Genomic DNA, 19,498 nt, shown 5'->3' with positions numbered 1-19,498 from the left:
GCCTCCGCCGGCCCGCCCCCGCGCCCGGAGGGAGCTGGGACGCGCTGCTGCCCCCACACACACGCACGCCGAGCGCGGACCCTGACCGCAGGCGCACCCGCTGCAGCCCGAGCGGTGCCTGCACGGTGGGGCGGCCCCTCCCTCCCTCCCTCCCTCCGGCTCCTGGGCCCTTTTCTGCCCTAACAATCCCGTGTCGGGGGTGCCGGGGACCCTGCCTGCGTTACGGACCGCCCGCAGAACCGAAGCAGCAGCTTGGGGTTTGCAGGAATCCATGCATCCTGCTTCCCCAACCAGAAATACCAGTTTGGATCACCGTGGTAGGTTGAGGTTTCATCTTCCTTTTTTTTTTGGAGACAGAGCGCGAGCTCCTGCCTAAGCAAACGCAATTTACCTTTAAACGCAGAGGTTTGCACTCGAAGTGAAGGGAAAAGTTTTGAGAGTTGCCTTACCTTGTGTTGAGGCATTTGGAAATGCCCTGTTCTAATTTTCCAACCACATGGCGTTTCTGGTTAAATTCTTTAGAGGAAAATAAGAAAAAGAAAAAGCAATTTCCCCCTCTACCTCCCCCTACCCCACCCCACCCCCACCCCCCGCCCAAAAGAAGGGCAATTATTAGTTCAATTCAAGCTGTTTGTTTCTCCGGTTTCTTCACTGGTGGTAGGCCGGGATCCCTCTTTACTTCAGGCCACAATTCAGAGTTTGGATGGGCTCAAAGTTCAGTGCTTTACGAGGACATTTTTTGTAAAGATGGCCTAGTATCTTCTCCGTGCGATTTGCCTGTTTCATTTCCCTGCCCCGCTGGAAGGAAGTGCAGCTGCTCTTAACATTTTAAATAAGCAAAGTGAATTTATTCTCAGGATGCCCTGAGGCTGTCACCAAACAGAATTGGTGACGATAACTCTGGCCGTCACACTAAAAACGTTCAGATCTCCACTTGATGGTAAGTGGACACTAGAGGACACGGCCTTAAACGTATTAAGAAACTCATAGAAGTCCTCCAAGGCCCCAGAATGTAAATCTTGATTCCCTACCGCAGTTAGGAAATAGTTCCAAAAACTATTGCCCAACTGCAGCGTGTTCTGCCCTGTGTTATGGTAAACAGATGGCGTCAATATTTTTGTTCAGAAGTGAGTATGATTCCTCAACACTATTGTGAGCTTTAGAACCTTGGCATAAGTCTAGCTGAGGATCAAGAAAGAATTTGTTTCAGAGTCTAGAGTGTCATTCAAATAGACTGATGAAAACTATAACGAAATTGGTAAGAAGAGGGTTTTTTGGGGGTTTTTTGCACATTTTTTTTCTATTAACGGCAAATCCACAAAAACTGAGGAACCAGTTCCTGACAGTGAATCCCTCAAGTGGAGAGCTAGCAAAGGACAGTTTAAAGTAGGGAGGCACGCTCTCAAATATTTGGAGGTGGCTTTTGCAGTGGTTTTCTTCCCTCTGGTGGTTGTGTTACCCTGGTTGTAATCACCAGCTGGTGGGGGGAAATAAAAAATTAGGATGTAAGTTGATTCTGCTGTTATTAGGACTTGGGAGAAGATGAAGAGATTGCCTCTGTTCCTGCCCCTTTTGAGAGGGGCTGTAACAAAAAAATTTAAGTGAAGAGAGTGTTAGAGGGAAAAGACAGTTCATTGTATAGTCAAGGCAGGCGCTGTCCTCGACCAGCTCAGGACAGCTCAGGACGTGAGGACTACCTCACTCCTCACTAACTGAACAATTAGGCTAACTCCAGATTTCTTCCTTATTCCTTAGGTCACCTTTTGGGCCTTTACTTCCTTCCCAAGCCAAATTCGCATATACAAACCTGGGCTCCAAATACTGTGAACTTTGTATTATAGAGTGTAAACAGCTCCTGTGTTTCAAGTTTGTTCCCTTAGCTCCATTGTAACCTAACACAGTATCTATTTTAAGATGTCTGGTGGTCGGTTGTCTTTTCAGTTGTTTGCCCATCGGGCAGGAACAGGATCCACCCTAGACACTTGAGTCATTTCCGTTCACCAAATCATAACAGTAAGCATCATTATAGTTATTACCTACAAATATATCACTTACTCGAGGCTCCCCTCCCACCCCTTTACCTCCTAGGTTCTCCCCTATTACTCATCTTTCCTTCTCCCTCTCACAGTTCTGGTCTCTTTACCTCACTCCTCGTATTCACCTCCATTCTCATTCCTTCACCTCCATTTTTAAAGGGATTTCTTTCTTTCTTTCTTTCTTCCTTTCTTTCTTTTCTTTCTTTCTCTCTTTCCTTTCTTTCCTTTCTTTCTTTTCTTTCTTTCTCTCTTTCCTTTCTTTCCTTTCTTTCCTTTCTTTCTTTCGTTTCTGACTATTCTTTCCTGTCACGATGTGTCCAAACCACTGATCTCCAAACTTTTTCGGTTGGTCACGTATCCCTCTGAGTAAGATGCTTTGGAACATACATCTTTGTGATATATATAATTTATGAACGAATGTGATATGTATCTTGTATATACGCACATGTATATATATAACTGAAAGCCTCAGTTATGTAACACACACTAAGTAATATGTATATTACGAACAACCAACTGTAGGATAGAATTTAAGGAAGGATGAACTAAAATAAATGGAAGTGAAAATTCTAGTATTTTTCTGTTCCTTCATCTTTAAAGAATTGTTTTGCATGCCTGCCCCACATTGAGGATCGCTGGTTTAGAATTCAGTCTTTCACATCAGCATTAGTTGTGCTTAAGTATGCACTTGGGAAAGGCGTTAATTTTTAACAGCTCTAGTCTGATTATAGTAGTTATAATGTGATGATAACAAATTTAGACTAGAAACTATCTCTACTCATACATGTGATTAAAGCTGGGCATGTTCCATCTCTTAATACAAGTGTGGGCTTGGAAGCCAGTCATAGCCCTGTTTGATACTTTGATGCAGACTTGGCTGGGCAGACTTCAAAGAATTATCAGAACTTAGCTTCACTTTAAATTAATGTCTTTGTATTTTTGAAACATCATTATAATTTACCCCTGTAGGTGGCATATGGTAAAAACGTGTGCAGAATGTGTAAGGACTCTCAAATGAAAGGCATATTTAAATACCAAATAATAGCAGTAACTGTATGATCCTGGAAAAGCTGCTCTATACACAGCATGGTTTGTGGTTTGTAAATGCTATTTCAAATCAGTGGAAACTGAAATTTACTATTGTAGCTGGTTTTGACCTGTTTGTTTTTGCAGGTAATTTTCATGTAGTTTTTTTCCGATAATTATTGCATATTCATTATAGAGAATTTGTAATTGAAAGGAAAAGAAGGAGAATAAATTACTACCTCATAACCCCCCAATAACTGCAGTTTACTTTTTAGTGTATTTTTTTCTAAGCTTACTTCCTTTTATATATGTATCTTTTAAACACAATGTCCTAAACTGTACTAGCAGTTTCAACTTTCTTTGTTCAGTCAACACTACGTTGTCAGCATTTTCAAATTTATAATTTAATGGCCATATCATATATATAGCATCCTATAGATGTACTACAAAATTTTTTAAAGGTTTATTTATTTATTCATGATAGACATAGAGAGAGAGAGATAGGCAGAGACACAGGCCAAGGGAGAAGCAGGCTCCATGCCAGGAGCCTGATGCGGAACTCGATCCCGGGACTCCAGGATCGCACCTTGGGCCAAAGGCAGGCACCAAACCACTGAGCAACCCAGGGATCCCCAGATGTACTACAATTTATTTAGCAATTTCCCTATTGCTGGGCATTTAAATTGGGGAAAGCTGTAGGCAGTTATGAGTAACATTTCCATAGATATCTATATACTTTACTTAAGGCTTTGTCCCATTTCTGATATGGAATTGCCTGGTCTTTTGAAAGGCTTTTAGAGACCATTATCAAATTGTTTTTCAGAAGGGTTGGAAAAGTCAAGCTCTTGCATGCGATAATATGTGTAGATGACTTGACATATAGTAGGCTTTCAATTAATGTTAGGTAGTATTATGTAGCCGTTTTTTTTTTTTTTTAAAGACTTTATTTATTTATTCATGAGAGACAGAGAGAGAGAGAGAGGCAGAGACACAGGCAGAGAGAGAAGCAGGCTCCACGCAGGGAGCCCGACGTGGGACTCGATCCCAGGTCTCCAGGATCACGCCCTGGGCCGAAGCCTGCGCTAAACTGCTGAGCACCCGGGCTGCCCTTACGTAGCCACTCTAGATGTGAGTCCAAAGATTTTGTGGCTATATGTGGCCCTTAATGCTAAAAATGGATTATGATTTCTGTTGATTGAAGGCACCCATTCAGAGACCAGGAAACATTTGACATCATGCTCAAAGGTCTTGGAGTTGTTTTAATTAGTCTTATTGAATGTTGATTAAGAGTAGAATTCAGTCTCAAGGGTGCCGCCTCTGGAATAAGTACTAGCAGGTGTGCCAGTTTTGCAGCTTAAGACTGTAGCAATATCATTTTTCCTGTTAAATGTTCTCATATCTGGCAAAACTAGAATTTTTAGCCTTGTGGTCTTTGAGTTGGGTGTTATGGTAGAAAGCATCACAAATGCCATTACTGAAACTCACTTTGTTTTGACTGTTTGAAATTTGAAGTCATTGGTCTAATATATTAAGCTGGAAAATCATCTAGATTTATTCTAGGACTTAAGCTATAAAGCAGTTGTCTTAGACTTTTACACCTGTTTTAACAAAAAGAAATCAGTTCTTTGTGGCAGTTTTAATTTCAGCTAAGCTTTTGTTTATCTCACTTGTGTCCTTGGACTAAAATGGAATATGCCTGCTGCTTTGTCAGTGTGAAGAATGTTTGCTCATCACCCACATTCTCCAGTCTAGTATTCTTAGGAAATGGGGCTGATAGCAATATTCCACATTTCATATGTGGTGGTAGTTATTGTCTGAATCTTAAATTTTTGTTGTTAGATGAGGCTGTCTTCCATTTAAAAAAAAAAAAAAAAGATCTTGTCTGCTGAGGAAGGACTGTTAACACCATGAAGTGATGTAGTGCATCTATAAACTGGGGAGTCCAAAGGTTGAGGAGTTGCTAGTGTTCTTTCTCACGTTCAGAGCAGGGGATAGAGACATTGAGCAGTGGACAAAGTTTTCATCCCCCTGGTGGTGAGTATAAGCCCTTAGTGGATGGCTTAGTAGCTCTTGTTCAGGTCACCAGCTAATTTGCCAGGACTTAGGTTTGGGGAAGTTGTATGTGGTCCTTAAGGCAGATTATGTGCTCTATAGTCAGGCAGATGTGGTTCCAATCCTAATTTTTAATAGCTGTGTAGTCTCAGATCACTGACCTCCCTGTATGTTTCCCTGCCCATTAAATGGGACAAATAAGGCCCATCTCTTAAAATGATTGATACTTAAATGAGAGGATGTAGGATAAAGTGGGAGACCGTGAGAACCCATTCTGATAGAAGCGCACACAATGTTAGTGTTTTAACGTGGCTCTCCAGGTTGCATTTCCAGCCTGAAGAGATTCAGGGATCTGGTGGACAGGAGGAGCATTTTGATGCTCTTGAGTGTGATTTCCTGTTGTAGAGAAATGTTCTTTTGTAAGTAGTTAGAATGTGCCAACTGACTATCTCCAAATATACCAATAGTTGGGTTTCTGAACCTGGACAATTAAGGAGTGGGCCATGCACCACTCAGGTACCTTCATTGTGGTGGCTCCGGCGTCGTTGGCACCTTGTTGTAAGAGCTGCCTGTGTGACGTTTCTCTTGGCATGCCTCTTCTTGCTTGTTGCACACCTCAACATGTGAGACTTGTCACCACAGATTTATAGTAGTTTTCCCAACAATCCCACAAGTTATGATATGACCCTCAGGTTGTATTGCAGTCTGTATTGATTCTGTTTTACTTTTACTGTGTGATATGTACTTAAATAAGGGAGAACGAGAGTGAATGGATTGATGGAGTGACAGTTGCAGTCTATTGTAACATGTTTCAACTCTGCAGGTTGAGGCTAAGAACTAACAATACATTTTCTAGTCTATGTAGAACTTATAAAATACAGTCAGCTCTGCAGGCTCCGAAATCACTTTTTTGTGCATCCCCAGAAGTATTTGGTTTTGGAAACTGGGTTTCCTGTTAGTTCTGTTCCTTGTTTCAGTGCAAAACCTGCAAGCTGATATATGACAGGTCATTTTTCCACAGTATATATCTTGTATTTTTCAGGTTCTTTGTTAGGAAGTCTTACTCTGAAAGCTTTAAGGACACATGAGGAAATGCTGTAAAATGGGAGTGGAGCAGAAAGACCTGAAAGGGACAGCTGTAGTGATTCTCGAGCCCCAACTGCGTGCTTGAAAATGGGGAATGGAAAGCCTGGACCAGCTGAGCGACACGGCTCCATCAGAGCCAGGACAGGACACAGGCTCCTCAGTTTGCATGTGGCGTGGTGCAAAGCAAATCGTTAGGAGTAAACCTTTCAAAGCCTGAGTTTATTCTGAATGTCCCTCTGGAGTATGTGATAATGCAGGGTGGGTTTTATGTTTCTTCATGGTAAAATTACCCTATGTCCTTTGTTCCTTTGCTTTCCACAGCATGGTGTTTCATCTGCTTTTATGCTCTCAGGTTTTCTTCTATGTTTGATTGTACATCATAAAAACATTTTTATCAGTACATCCGTGAGCATTTTGCCATCTGTGTTTAGTTCTTTTCTGAGTTTCTTCCACTTTTGTCTTCCACTCATAAGTGGCCAAACCTGGGGAATGGTAGAAGAGAAGGAAGGATGCAGAACAGGTGGTATTTGGAAAACTTGCAGACTTACCAGTGTGGAAGATGATTTAAAAGTGGACACCCTGGGGGGTGCCTAGGTGGCTCAGTCAGTTAAGCGTCTGCCTTCGGCTCAGGTCATGATCTCATGGTCGTGGGATCAAGTACTGTGTCAGGCTCCCCGCTCAGTGGGGAGTCTGATTCTCCCCCTCCCCCAGCTCATTTGCTCGCAAGTGCGCGCACTCGCGTGCTTGCTCTCTCTCTCTCTCTCTCTGTCAAATAATAAATCTTAAAAAAAATTAAAATGGACACACCAGGATGTCATGCACAGCCTGGTGCCTGTAATTAACAGTATTGTATCAACACTTGAAAACTGCTAGGAGAGGGAATGTTAGACGTTCTCATCACAAGAAAAAAAGGCATTTGAGATATGGCAAACAAAACAAAGTCCTGTCCTCAAGTAACTTACATTTTAGTGGGGCAGAAAGATGATAAAGAAATAGATTGTAATATGAAAGGTGAGGGTACATTTTAAATAGAGTGATGAGTGAAGGGCTCTGAAAAGGTAATGTTTGATCAGAGACCTTAAAAAAGAATGATGGGCTGGCTCTGCCGGCAAAGCATGCATCGCTTGATCTCAGGGCATAGTGCCTACTCAAAAGAGATGACTGGGAAAAAAAACATTCCTCAGGTAGAAGAGCAAGTGAAACAGTCTCAGGGGGGAAATTGATCATGTTATTCGGGGAACAGCAATTACAGTACAGAGATGAAGTCAGGGAGACCCAGGGGCCACTTTGTTTGGGCCTGGTAGAGAACGGGAAGGACTTGGGCTTTTATTGCAGGTGTGATGGGAAACCGGCAGAGCGTTTTGAGCTGGGACTGACATCTGATGAAAAGGGACACTATGTAGTCTTCCTCCTTTGTGCCATGCCACCTAGTGCCTTATACCATTCAATCTTTTCTGGTTGTAGATTGTCTATGCTGAAAGACCTCTCACAGACAACCACAGATCGCTGGCTTCCTACGGCTTGAAAGATGGGGATGTTGTGATTTTACGACAGAAGGAGAATGCAGACCCTCGACCTCCGGTGCAATTCCCAAGTAAGACCTCCCCGACACAAGCATCAGGAGAGAGCCTAACAGGGTGGGCCAGAGCTGTGGACTAGCTTTGGGTTTAGAGTGCAGGGTACAGGCTCTGACCGCCCCTTGGTTGCCATGTAACTTTGGATGTGCTAACTTCCCTGAGTCCATTTCCTTACGTGAGAATAGTGCGTGTGTGACCTGCAGCACACAGCATGCCCTCGATAAATGGTCACCTCTGTTGTTATCAATAATAATTTTGCCCTTGGGAAGGACTTAGGAGGCCACCTCTGTCCGCGATTCCTCACGGACTTTTGCTACTTTGTGTCTGGCCCTCAGCCAGCAGACCTGTGTGGAGCAGTCAACCAGGCGCTTGCACCCACGTTGCACAGGTCTCATTACTGTTGTGGGGGAAGAGAGTCCTCTTTATAATTTGTTATCACTAACGGATGATGCTCTGATTTTAAGTAATGTCTTCAGTGTTACATAGCTAGTAAGTGAAGGCATGGGAACTAAAACATAGTACTTTTCCTATTATACTGAGCTTTATGAGCAGTAAGCAGCCGGACCACCAAATTCTGTTCCTTCCCCACCAGCTGTGTTCATCACGTGAAAGGAAGCTGTTGGCTGTCTTGATGTTCCATCCAGAATAGGTGTTTATACCCTGGAATCTGTGCATTGGAATTTAAAATGTTGTTTTGTCCTTGAAATAATATGCAGAATTGCGTGGCTGTGAGCGTTTGATGGGGAGAGGATCTGTGGCTTTCCCAGATACTCAGAGGGGTTCATGACCTGTAGAAAGTTGGTAGGGCTCTGAGGTGAACTGTGTGATGAAATGTAATTGGTTTCCATTTTTGCTATCTTCATATAGATTTCTGTAAACAGTGTTTAGTCTTTAGGTTGGCTGGTTTTATAGTTTGTGGTAACAGCTGATGGGTGTCTGGGTGATGATGACACACTCCAACTCAGAACACAGTGCTTCCATTCAGCCTGAAACCGGGGCTCTAAGAGACCATCAAGCACTGTTCTTCCCAGATCGCGGTTACATTAGTCCCTTGGGGCTACTGTTAAACTTTAGAAAGAATTGTGATTCAAACATGCCAGTCAACAAAAACCAAATCTTCCTTTGGTTAATTTAGTGAAACTGTTAGTTCTGGAGATTCACTGTCTTTTTTTTTTTTTCCCCTGTACCGTCCCATATGGATGAGAGCCAATAGGTGGGGGAGGGGAGGTGATCTCGTCTATCAGGTAAACAAGTTTCTCAAAATGATTCTGAAGTGAATGGCCTCTCAAGATAAGTGTAGCAGGGTTAGAGATAAAATTTCTTGACCCACAGAGAAGGGGCCGCCTGTATGTTTTGCTGGCTGGTATAGATTAACTCCCTCATACGCACACACGTTCACTAGCTGCCGGCTGAGGCCTGTTTGAAGAAAGTGACTAGTTGAACCCATGCTAAGAGGCAGAAACTGACGCTGGAATTTAAAGCTTCCTTTCTATTGATGTCTCATAAGCTTCGGGATGGCCTCAGATGTGGGACAGGGGTGACCATCAGATACATTTTTGGGGATTGAGGAGATGGAGATGCACTCAGTTCTAGCACCCCATTTTGGCTCTGCTCTACTTTTTCTTTGCTAAGGTAAAGCTCCTTTTTAAGTAACAGCTTTATTGAGATATAATTGGTATACCTTACAGTTCACTATTTTAAAGGGTACAGTTCGTTGATTTTTAGTATATTCCAAGTTGTGCAGCCATCACTACAATCAATTGTAGCATATTTTCATCACCTTGAAAAGAAACTGTACCTGTTAGCAGTCATTTCCGCTCTGCCTCCAAGCCTCCTGGCCCTAGGCAACCATCAGTCTACTTTGGCTATTTTCCTAGTCTGGACATTTCATATAAATGGAATCCTACAATATGTGGGTCCTTTGTGTGAGGCTCCCTTTTATTTTCATTTCATTTTAATAAGGTCAGCTCAGCTTGGATTATAGAACCCGGGAGTTGTAGCCTCTAAATCTCTTCTATCTTTTGGTGACCTCAGCACTGAGAACTGAGCATGTTCCTTCTCTTCTGTTTGTCTCTCCTGTAAAACAATTATACCTGCTAGCTCCCTGGGAGTGTAAGAGTTAGCAGTGATGCAGAGATGAAAGTGTAAATTCCAAGAACGAATATGTTTAGTGGAGATGGGTAGAATTTACATCTAAAATGTATGCCGTTCACTTGGTTTGTATACTATTCTTTACCCAAGGTGGGCAGGCTCTTTGAAACATGTCAAAGTGGACTGGGATTTTTCTCAGTTACATCCAGATTTATGTGGTTACATTTAGTGAGACTAGCTTTGATGTTTTAAAAACACAAGTAAAAATGTGTCATCTCTCCTGGGATACTGTCTAAGCCAAAAATCTAGGGTTACTACCATTGTCGGCACCCCTTCTCTGTTCTTGCCTGTGGGTTCACTCAGACCACAGTCTTTTTATTCAGTCAGCGTAGGAGAGAGAGCAGGGGAGAGGTCAGATGTCTGCAGTTACCATGTACTACATGCCAGGTATCAGCAAATGTTCTGCTGTTCCCTTCAAATGCTTGTTTGTATGGAGTCACTGGAAGTAAACTTTGAACCGATTTTCCCCAACAGACTTACCCCGAATAGACTTCCGTAGTATAGCTGTGCCTGGCTCATCAGGCTCCCGGCAGCGCCAGCCACCAGGAGCACAGCAGTCCCACTCATCTCCTGGAGACATAGCTTCATCTCCTCAGGGCTTGGACAATCCAGCCTTGCTCCGAGACATGTTGCTGGCCAACCCCCATGAGCTGTCCTTGCTGAAGGAACGCAATCCACCCCTGGCAGATGCTCTGCTCAGTGGAGACCTTGGTAAGCTTATAAATGTGGAAGACTGTGGAGCTGACCTGAGGGGAAGTAGTTGTGTTGCCGCACATGTGGAGAAACTCAAGCAACTGGTGTGTTCAACCCACTGTGTCATGGGATTTCTTGAACCTACCAGTTGCTCTCTGAGAGGTAAATTAGTGCTGGCATAAAAGGCTGAGTTGCTTGACAGTAGTGATAGGATTTTACAACTGCAAAGAGTTCTGAAATCCAGCTTGACCAGCCTCCTCCATTGACGTTTTTTTTTTCCTCAAATTATTTTCACAGCACGTAATCTAGGTACTGATATATTGTTCAGTTAGACTCTCAGGTTGAGAGAGCACCAGTAAGCCAGTTGAAGCCAAGTGAAATGCTTTTAGTTGCAGAAAGTATGTTCAGTGCTGTCAGCCTGTGTGGTAAAGTGGAACCCCTTATTCTCACCCACCCTAAGCGTAATGGTAGTGGGGTTGTTGCCAACAGTCTGGAGCTGTTTTTGAGTCATTCTTCTATTAAACAGTGTTTACTTTTAATCAACTTTATGAGTAAAGTTTTTTTTCTGTAAACTTCTTCAGTTTTACTCTTGGATTTATGAAACTGTACTGATTAAATTTTAAAATGTAACAGACACTTAATAGCTCATTCTTCAGTTGACCATTTTTTAAACCGTAATAATTACCTAACAGAAATGCAGATTTTAAGTATACAGTTCATTGTGTTTTGACATCTCCTGTAGCCACCACCCCAGTCAAGATACAGAACATTTTTCTCACTCCAGAAGTTCCAGTATATTCTCTGCAACGAGTCAGTTTCTTCCCCTTATGGACTACTGCCATTCTGATACTTGTGGTTTTGATCAGCACGTAAATGGAATCATACGATATGTTCTCTCTCACATCAGGCTTCTTTTGCTCGATTTAATGTGTTCTAGATTCATTCGTTTTGTGTGTATTAATAGTTCATATGACCATTATCTTGGTGTCTTTAATTTCTTATGTAGCTCATATCTAGTCACCAAAGACCTTGATGATGGCATACTTAAGTTTATACGTTGAAATGCATCCTCATTTAAGAAATTTAAGGTGGCTCTTGTAACGTACACTTTGTAGCAAGCAGTATTTTCTGTTTACTCACTTTGCTGCCAATTCATTAGGTCAGGTAGGTAGGCTAGCAGTAGTTTGCATTTAACTTACCTGGTTTAAGGCAGAGGGTGTTGTACAGGGAGGAAAACTCGAAGAGGAAAAAACAGGGTCGTAGTGCTCTGGTTTTTTTTAATTGAAGTGTAGTTGATACACAATGTTACCCTAGTTTCAGGTATACAACACGGTGATTCATCAAGTCTCTGCCTTATGCTGTGCTCACCATAAGCACAGCTACCATTTGTCATTACAGTACCATTGACTACATTCCCTGTTGTCGTGCTCTGTTTTATTTCCAGATAACAGGTTAATAGGGGCAGCTGGGGAGAGCAGTGGAGCCATTTATCTGCTACGCAGATAGTTATCCCCACTGATTTCAATCGAATTATTAGCATCTCTGTGTAGAAACAATATGAGGGATGACTTCTTACAGGAAGAAATGATTTTTGCAAATTATTTCTTTATACTGAATTTAGGTGACATAGTCTTGCCTTAGAAAATAGCAAATGAATGTAATTGCTCATTTACAGTAATTCTGAGGCATCCTTTCTGCATCTCTTTACAGTTGTATCTTGAGAAACTATTTGATCTGGAAAAGTACTAATAAAGAATGGAAATAGAGTGGTACTCAAGACTTTCCCCCTTATTTTTGTAGAGAAATTTTCTAGGGTCCTGGTGGAGCAGCAGCAGGACCGAGCCCGGAGAGAGCAAGAAAGGATTCGTCTCTTTTCTGCTGACCCTTTTGATCTTGAAGCTCAGGCAAAAATAGAAGAAGATATAAGGTAATGACCCTTTACCTAAAGAGCAAGCTTTAGAGAATCCAGAGTTCCCAAATGACAGGTGACCCGCTATCAGGTGGGCATCTGCTCTAACATAATGTCCTTGTTTCATATTTGAGATAGCAGCTGCAGTCCTATAGGTCATTCTCTCTTCTGTTTTCCTCACCCGTTGATTCAACATTACAAAAGTACACAAGTCCCTAACTTAGTAACTTTCTCTTCAAAAACTTTACTGAAGACTCTGAGACTAGCCCATAGTGCATCATTAATGCAACTGCAGGTAGATGACCCCAGGATTGAGCAGAATCCCCAGCTTGGTGAGCTTGTTAGGCTGGCTCTACAGGCTGACTGACTGGAATCTCAATCCTGAGACATAATACGTGAGCCCCAATTTAAACCCAGACTTGAGCATGAGTGGATTAGAGACAGAGCTCAGGACAGATGGAACCCTGCAGTCCTAGGTCTGCTTTCGTCCTACTGTTCTTGCCCTGGCTCAGTGGATAAACTGAGTGCCAGACACTTTTCCAGCTCCAGCTTCTCTGATGCTGTGGTTCTCACCTGGGGCTATGTTAAAATCACATAAGAAGCTTTAAAAATGCAGGTGCTTGTGCTTTACTCCCAAATCTGATGGATCGGAATCTTAAGAGATGGGGCCAGAGCAGGTACAGTGATGCTAATGCCAGCTTTGGTCACATTACTAGTCACAGGCAGGATGATGCCCTTTTATCCCTTAGAATGAAAGAACAACTGCTCCCGACTCCCATTCAGTTCTTGTTGTGAATAGTGAAGGCCTTAGTGCATAGTCCCCCGCCTTATCCAATCTCATGTTCCCGTGGGTAAACGTATTCCAGAAGCAGATAAATCAGAAGATCACTAGTAGCCTAATACCACGTCACAAAACCTATGTCATTCACCTCACTTCATCTTATTATGTAAACATTTTATCATCTCACATCATGAGAAGGATGAATACAGTCCAGTAAGATATTTTGAGAGAGAGTGCATTCATATAATGTTTATTACAGAATATTATAATTGTTCTGTTTTATTATTAGTGATTGTTGCTTCTCTCTTACTGTGCTTTACTGATAAACGTAGCTTAATCATAGGTATTTGTGCACAGGAAAAGACACAGCATTTAGAGGATTCGGTACTCTTTGTGGTTTCAGGCGTCCACTGAGGGTCGTGGAATGTACCTCTTGCTAGTAAGGGTGGGCTGCAGGATAACTAAGAACTCTGTCCTTCTTTGTCATATTCTTTTGTTACTTGAATGAAGCCCAACTGGGTCATTTTTTTTATACTGTCAGCTTGGAAGTCAAGTAATGATTATTTATTTCTTTTCTTCTCTAACTTCATTTGAAATCAGGGAAATTTAAATTATATGTCAGAATCCGTTGACAGCCCCAAGCCATTCATTTGTGTTCCTGTTAAGTGCCCCCATTCATTGCATCAGTGTATTTGTGTATGAATGTCTTTGAAAAAACATCTCACTACTTAAATCTACCAAGAAAAATAGGAAAAAATTTGTGTTCTCTGAACTAGACCTCATTGCAGCTCTGAGGGAACCGGACATAATTCTCATGAATAGATGTGTTCAACCCAGGAAGCAGGAGTAGTGGGAGGGAGGATGCCAACATTGTGCTGTTGGCAGAGTAGCAGTGAGATGAGGCATATTCGTGTAGCTGTGAGGGTCCAAGGGAGGTTAAGGAAATGGGGTAATGAGTACACTCTTTTAAAAAAGACCTCGTAAAATAAAAAAATAAAAAAATAAAAAATAAATAAAAAAGACCTCGTGCCTCTAAAGTGACTACATCTAGGGCCCAGAATAGCCAAAGTGACTGGTATTATCTCAGAATCTGATTTTGCTGAAATTTATCTTGGTTAGAGTCCATGCAAGGTCAGGAGTGTACAACTAATTTTAGTTCATTTCTAAATTTAATAATGTGGCATAAGAGAAAAGCTGTGTAATTCTATCAAATGCCTCTTAAAGTTTTATTTGGTACGCTGCACCAGTGATTACTCAGGGTATATGTACACTGGGGTATAATAGCCTGCATAGCTCCCTGACTAAATAAAATAAGTATGCCTTTGATTTTCTGAAAAGTTTCATATATTATTACAGAATGGCTGATAAAACCATCAGTTCAGTTCAAGGTAGAGTATTACTGCAAAAAAGGATAGGCACTAGAGTTAGAGCAGGGGTCAGCAAACTTTTTCCATAAAGAGTTAGACGATGAATACTTTAGGGTTTGCAGGCCATGCCGTCTCTGTTGCTAGGACTCATGTATGCCACTGCAGTACCAAAGCAGCCTTTCGTGGCATGACAGTATGGAAACGAACGGTGCAGTTGCATTCCCGAGGAAGTTTGTTTACACAGACAGATGGTGGTCAGTAGTTGTAAGTTATCCCCATCCTCGGGCCCTGTTCTGTTTGTGTCTCAGTCTTAGGTACGTTGCCCAGCCCCTGCCCTCGTTTCCATTAATGTCGGTAGTGTTTGGTAATGTTTTTAGAAGGAGGTGGAGAAAAAAAAAAAAAAAAAAAAAGGAGGTGGAGAATGAAGGCATGAGATGTGGGAGTAAGCTAGAACTCCTTTTTAAATCCATCCTTTTCTCGTGTAGGGATTAGAATATGTCTGATGTTTGAAGAAACGGTTTTGACAGACCAAGTTAACTGTCATTTTTGTGTGTGTGGTTTTCTAAGTGATAGCCAGGTAGTTAGAGAGATGCAGCATTTGCTGAGTGTCTCCTCTTCTGTTAACAGTGTGTTCTGGATGCTTTCTGCCTCTTAGCCATGCTATAATAGGCGTTATTACCCTCATTCACAGGTAGAAAACCCAGTCTCGGGGATTAAGCACAGACATGGCACAATCCGTTAACACCCATGTATTATATTTGCCAACTATTTCTGATGCACTGGTCGTAGAAAATGTATCCAGATACCCAGTAAATCCTCCGGTAAAATTGGAGCATTTGTGAAATTCTGACATTCTACAGAATTAAAAGGTTGTGACCCTTACTCTCCAGAGGTTAATTTTCCTGGTTCTGAGCTTGTAAAAGAAGCAGAGCTGTCTTTTGTGAGAAAGCCATGTGTGTGCCTTTAGATTTTCTGCCAGCTGTATCTCACTACCTCACCTGTTGTGGAAAAGAGCACCAATGTTCATTTCCATGACTCAGCTTCTATAATAGGGGCAAAAGATGTGACTGATCTCTGGGTTGTGTCGTTCCCCCCACCCCCCGGTAAGGAAAGGGAATCTTTATTGAAGTACCAAGGCCTTGGGGCTTGGGCAGGAGGCTGCCCGGCAGGCAAAGGAAGACCTAGCGGAGGGGCCTTATTTGACCTTCTTCTTGGAATGCAGGTGGTTGGTGTGGCCCCGCTTCTTAAAGCAGTTGACAGAGCAGGGGTGCAAGCAAGGAAAACACTTGCGGCAGATACCTCGTCGCAGTTGTGTTTCTGGGCCAGCTGGCGGAAGGAAGGTTTGATGGTGCCACTCTGCAGACAGCACCAAGTGCAGGGTGGACTCTTTCTGGCTGTTGTCATCTGAGAGTGCGCCCATCCTTCAGCGGTTTGCCCACAAAAATCAGATACTGCTGGTCTTGCCCGTCAGGGTCTTCACAAAGGTCAATGTCTGCATCTGCCACTTAGACACCTGGTTGAAGAGAAAGCCAAATCTGTTTTTAATATTGTGACTTTGAAACAGATTTCTCTTCCTGCAAATAATGATTTTACTATACTTGGTTTTGGTTTGTTACAGGCAACAGAACATTGAGGAAAACATGACAATAGCTATGGAAGAGGCTCCCGAAAGTTTTGGCCAAGTAGTGATGCTTTATATTAACTGCAAAGTGAATGGACATCCTGTGAAAGCCTTTGTTGACTCAGGTGATGTCTCCGTCTTTGTCTTTCCATCTGTCCCGACATTCTGACCTGATGCAGGGAGAAGGGGAGACTCTGATGCCTGTCAAAGCTGGCAGTAGTCCTCTGCACTGGGGGCTACTTCACTTGCCAATCGGTTTGTTTGTTTGTAGCAGGTTTATTCCTTAAACATTTCTTAACTGGTTTTGAATTTTGCAGTATGTCCTTTATCTTCCTACCTCCCCTTACTTGGCATCCTGACTTTTTAGGATACCTCTGTAAGAAATTTGGGAGTAAATGGGTTTAGAAGGAGCTGTAAGAAGCAGCTGAATACGGTATAGGTCAGACAAATATTTCAGCATGGCCTGTGTGCCAGCACTTTGCCAGGAACTGAGGAGTCAAAGCTTGTATGAATCAGGGTTCTTGCCCTTAATCTAACAGCCAGGTCAGAAGACAGAAGACAGGGAGTTTCCCACTTGAGGATTTAAATAATCCTTATACCAGCTAGCACCTTTTCTCACAGTAATAACTGCTTTTTAATAAGATCACAGCACTGTGTGGGTGTGGCTTGGTGGTCTTGTATGTCTTAATTCTGTGTAGCTCACTCAGGCTGTCAAATAGGTTGAGTTCCTAGAATAGTAAAAGGTCCTGCTCAAGTAATATTTTCTTCCATTTGTTCATCCACAATTATTTGAGAACATGCTAGGTTTCAGCTGTCATTAGGAGTTTGTATTTAAGATGCATACTTTCCTGGGAGGAACACATCTGCTAATTATTCAGTTTAAAAAATGTCTGTTGAATGCTGTAGGCAGGGCACTTGTGCTGAGTGTTTGGGAGTAAGACTCACTAACTGGTGCTGCATGGGGCTCTTATGAGTGAGAGAGACAAATACGTATGTAAGAGACCCTAATATATTTTTTTAATTTTTATTTATTTATGATAGCCAGAGAGAGAGAGAGAGAGAGAGAGGCAGAGACACAGGCAGAGGGAGAAGCAGGCTCTATGCACCAGGAGCCCGACATGGGATTCGATCCTGGGTCTCCAGGATCGCGCCCTGGGCCAAAGGCAGCCGCCAAACCGCTGCGCCACCCAGGGATCCCTAAGAGACCCTAATATTAACACTCAACATTTATTGGGCCCTTACTGTGTGCCAGGCACCATACTAAGTGCTTACTATAAATCATCTTAATTTCATGTAATCCTCAGGTTATCCCTATGTGCCATATTCAACTGTTAAACCTATTTGATAGAAGAGAAAGCTTGGAGAGGTGATCCCACTCTTCAGGTAGACAGAGTTCATAAGTAGTAGACTTTGGATTCAGCCCCTGATCTGTTTGATGCCACGATTCAATGACTGCAAATATCACATGTGTGTTGAATACCCGTCAAGACCACATTCTCCCTCTGACCGGGGTGCTTAGGCCTGGCTTCCCCAGAGCAGGCACCTAAACTGCCCTATCTCCACAGAGTTCAGGGCTTTGAGCCGAGGCTTGAAAGGCAAGAGAGTGGCAAAAGGGGCCCATCTGGTCTTGGGCTTTCTTACTTTAAGTCAATAGGTAGCTTTTGTGGAGTAGAGTGGAGAGAGAGGAAAAAAAAAGAGATTGCCTTCTCCAGTTTTTTTCTTCATTTTTGCTGGGCCCTCTTGAATCTAACCTACCTCAAATGCCAGGAACTTTCAATACCCATTAGGTGTAAGGTGCCTAATGAGTAAAGTGAACAGGAAGTGTTGGAACTGCATGAGAGAGGAGATCGCTGGGCTAGGCCAGTCAGTTGGGGAGGGAGGGGGGGTTTGAGCTGGGCCTAAGGGATAACTGGCATTCAGAGAAGGGGGCATCAAAAGGGGTATCCTGCAGGAAGGTCAGCGGGAGTAAGAGACAGAGGGACAGCTTGGTCCTGTCAGTGGAGGGTTTATAACAGAGTATAAGGCTGGTAGCTGTGTCTGTTTGGGCTGCTGTAAGAGTACCATCATCGACTAGGGGCTTTTAAACAACACAGATTTATTCCTCATAGTTCTGGAGCCTAGGGAATCTAAGGTGAAAGTGCAGGCAGGTTCAGTATCTGCTGAGGACCCACTTCCTAGGTCACAGAAGTTCATCTTCTCACTGCATACTCACATGGCAGAAAGGGTGAGGGGGAGCTCTCTGGGGTCTCTTGTATAAGGACGCCCATCGCATTCCTGAGAGTTTCATCTTTCACCTCCATGACCTGATCACCTCCCAAAGGCCCCACCTCCTAATGCCATCACATTAGGAATGTGATGGTTTCAAAAAAAAAAAGGAATGTGATGGTTTCAACATAGGAATTTTAGAGGGACACATACATCCAGTCTGTAGCAGGAGGCAGTTTGGCCAGATTAAGGTGGACTCTTGATGCTGTGGCAAGGTGGTTTGAAGCTAATCTTAAAAAGAGGAGGAGCCATTGAGGATTTTTGAACAGATGAATAAGTGACCTAAAGAAGGTGATGTTTGAGGAAGACTGCAGACTGTGACAGATCTGGAAAATTCTGTATCCCTCAGGGTCAGAATCGTTCCCTTGTTTTAAATTAAACCTCCACAGGGTGGTTTGGAAAGCAGAGAAATTGTCACTAGTGAGGGGAATAGGATGTGAGCTAGGCTGATTGCTATAGTTAGAAGAAGGAAAGTCAGAAACAGAAACTGCATAAAACTTACAAGGTTGAAGCAGAATTTGAGAGTGGGGAGAAGGCTAAAAGACAAGCAGTCACAAGTGAACAGTGCACAGTTTTATGTTGCAAGAAAGTAATTCCATTGGTAAGGAGAGAAATCCAAAGTGCAAATTACTTAGGGAGAAAGTTTTTTTACCTGTGGGCTTTGAGATGGAAATGTGGAGCCCTCAGGTATGTAGACTAGAGTCTTTGGAAGAGATTAGAACTGTAGGGAAAAAGAGAGAGATGTCTGTCTCCTGCACAGGGCTGCTCTGGCTGTGTGGGTGAGAACACGTGAGAAAAGGTCCTAATAACTGCCCTCTTTCCAAAGGAAACAGTGTGATGGTTGACCAGAGATGGGGAGTTCAGCTCTTACTTATTTAACAGACTGCAGGTTTTACCTGGTAAATTACAGTGTCCCAAAGTTTGAAATAAAAAT

At 42.7% G+C, this 19,498-nt stretch overlaps 1 protein-coding gene across 7 annotated transcripts in view; it reads left to right on the top strand.

The window, feature by feature from the left end:
- DDI2 (DNA damage inducible 1 homolog 2) overlaps positions 1-19,498 on the top strand; it is a 42,252-nt gene that overhangs the window by 449 nt on the left and 22,305 nt on the right. For 4 of the 7 annotated variants that reach the window (XM_072828219.1, XM_072828220.1, XM_072828212.1 and 1 more), the window contains exons 2-5: positions 7,665-7,794; positions 10,403-10,639; positions 12,422-12,548; positions 16,297-16,424. In XM_072828219.1, the coding sequence (XP_072684320.1) occupies positions 7,665-7,794; positions 10,403-10,639; positions 12,422-12,548; positions 16,297-16,424 (622 nt within the window). Of the gene's footprint in view, positions 1-298; positions 318-1,941; positions 2,014-6,156; positions 6,459-7,664; positions 7,795-10,402; positions 10,640-12,421; positions 12,549-16,296; positions 16,425-19,498 lie in introns of those variants that run through there. The other 3 variants (XM_072828215.1, XM_072828216.1, XM_072828214.1) reach the window with 3 other exon arrangements.

The sequence above is a fragment of the Canis lupus genome, chromosome 5 (genome assembly GCF_048164855.1).
Source record: "Canis lupus baileyi chromosome 5, mCanLup2.hap1, whole genome shotgun sequence".
Taxonomy (NCBI): domain Eukaryota; kingdom Metazoa; phylum Chordata; class Mammalia; order Carnivora; family Canidae; genus Canis; species Canis lupus.
Note: the sequence above shows the minus strand (reverse complement) of the source record. Positions and strands in the feature narration are given on the sequence as shown.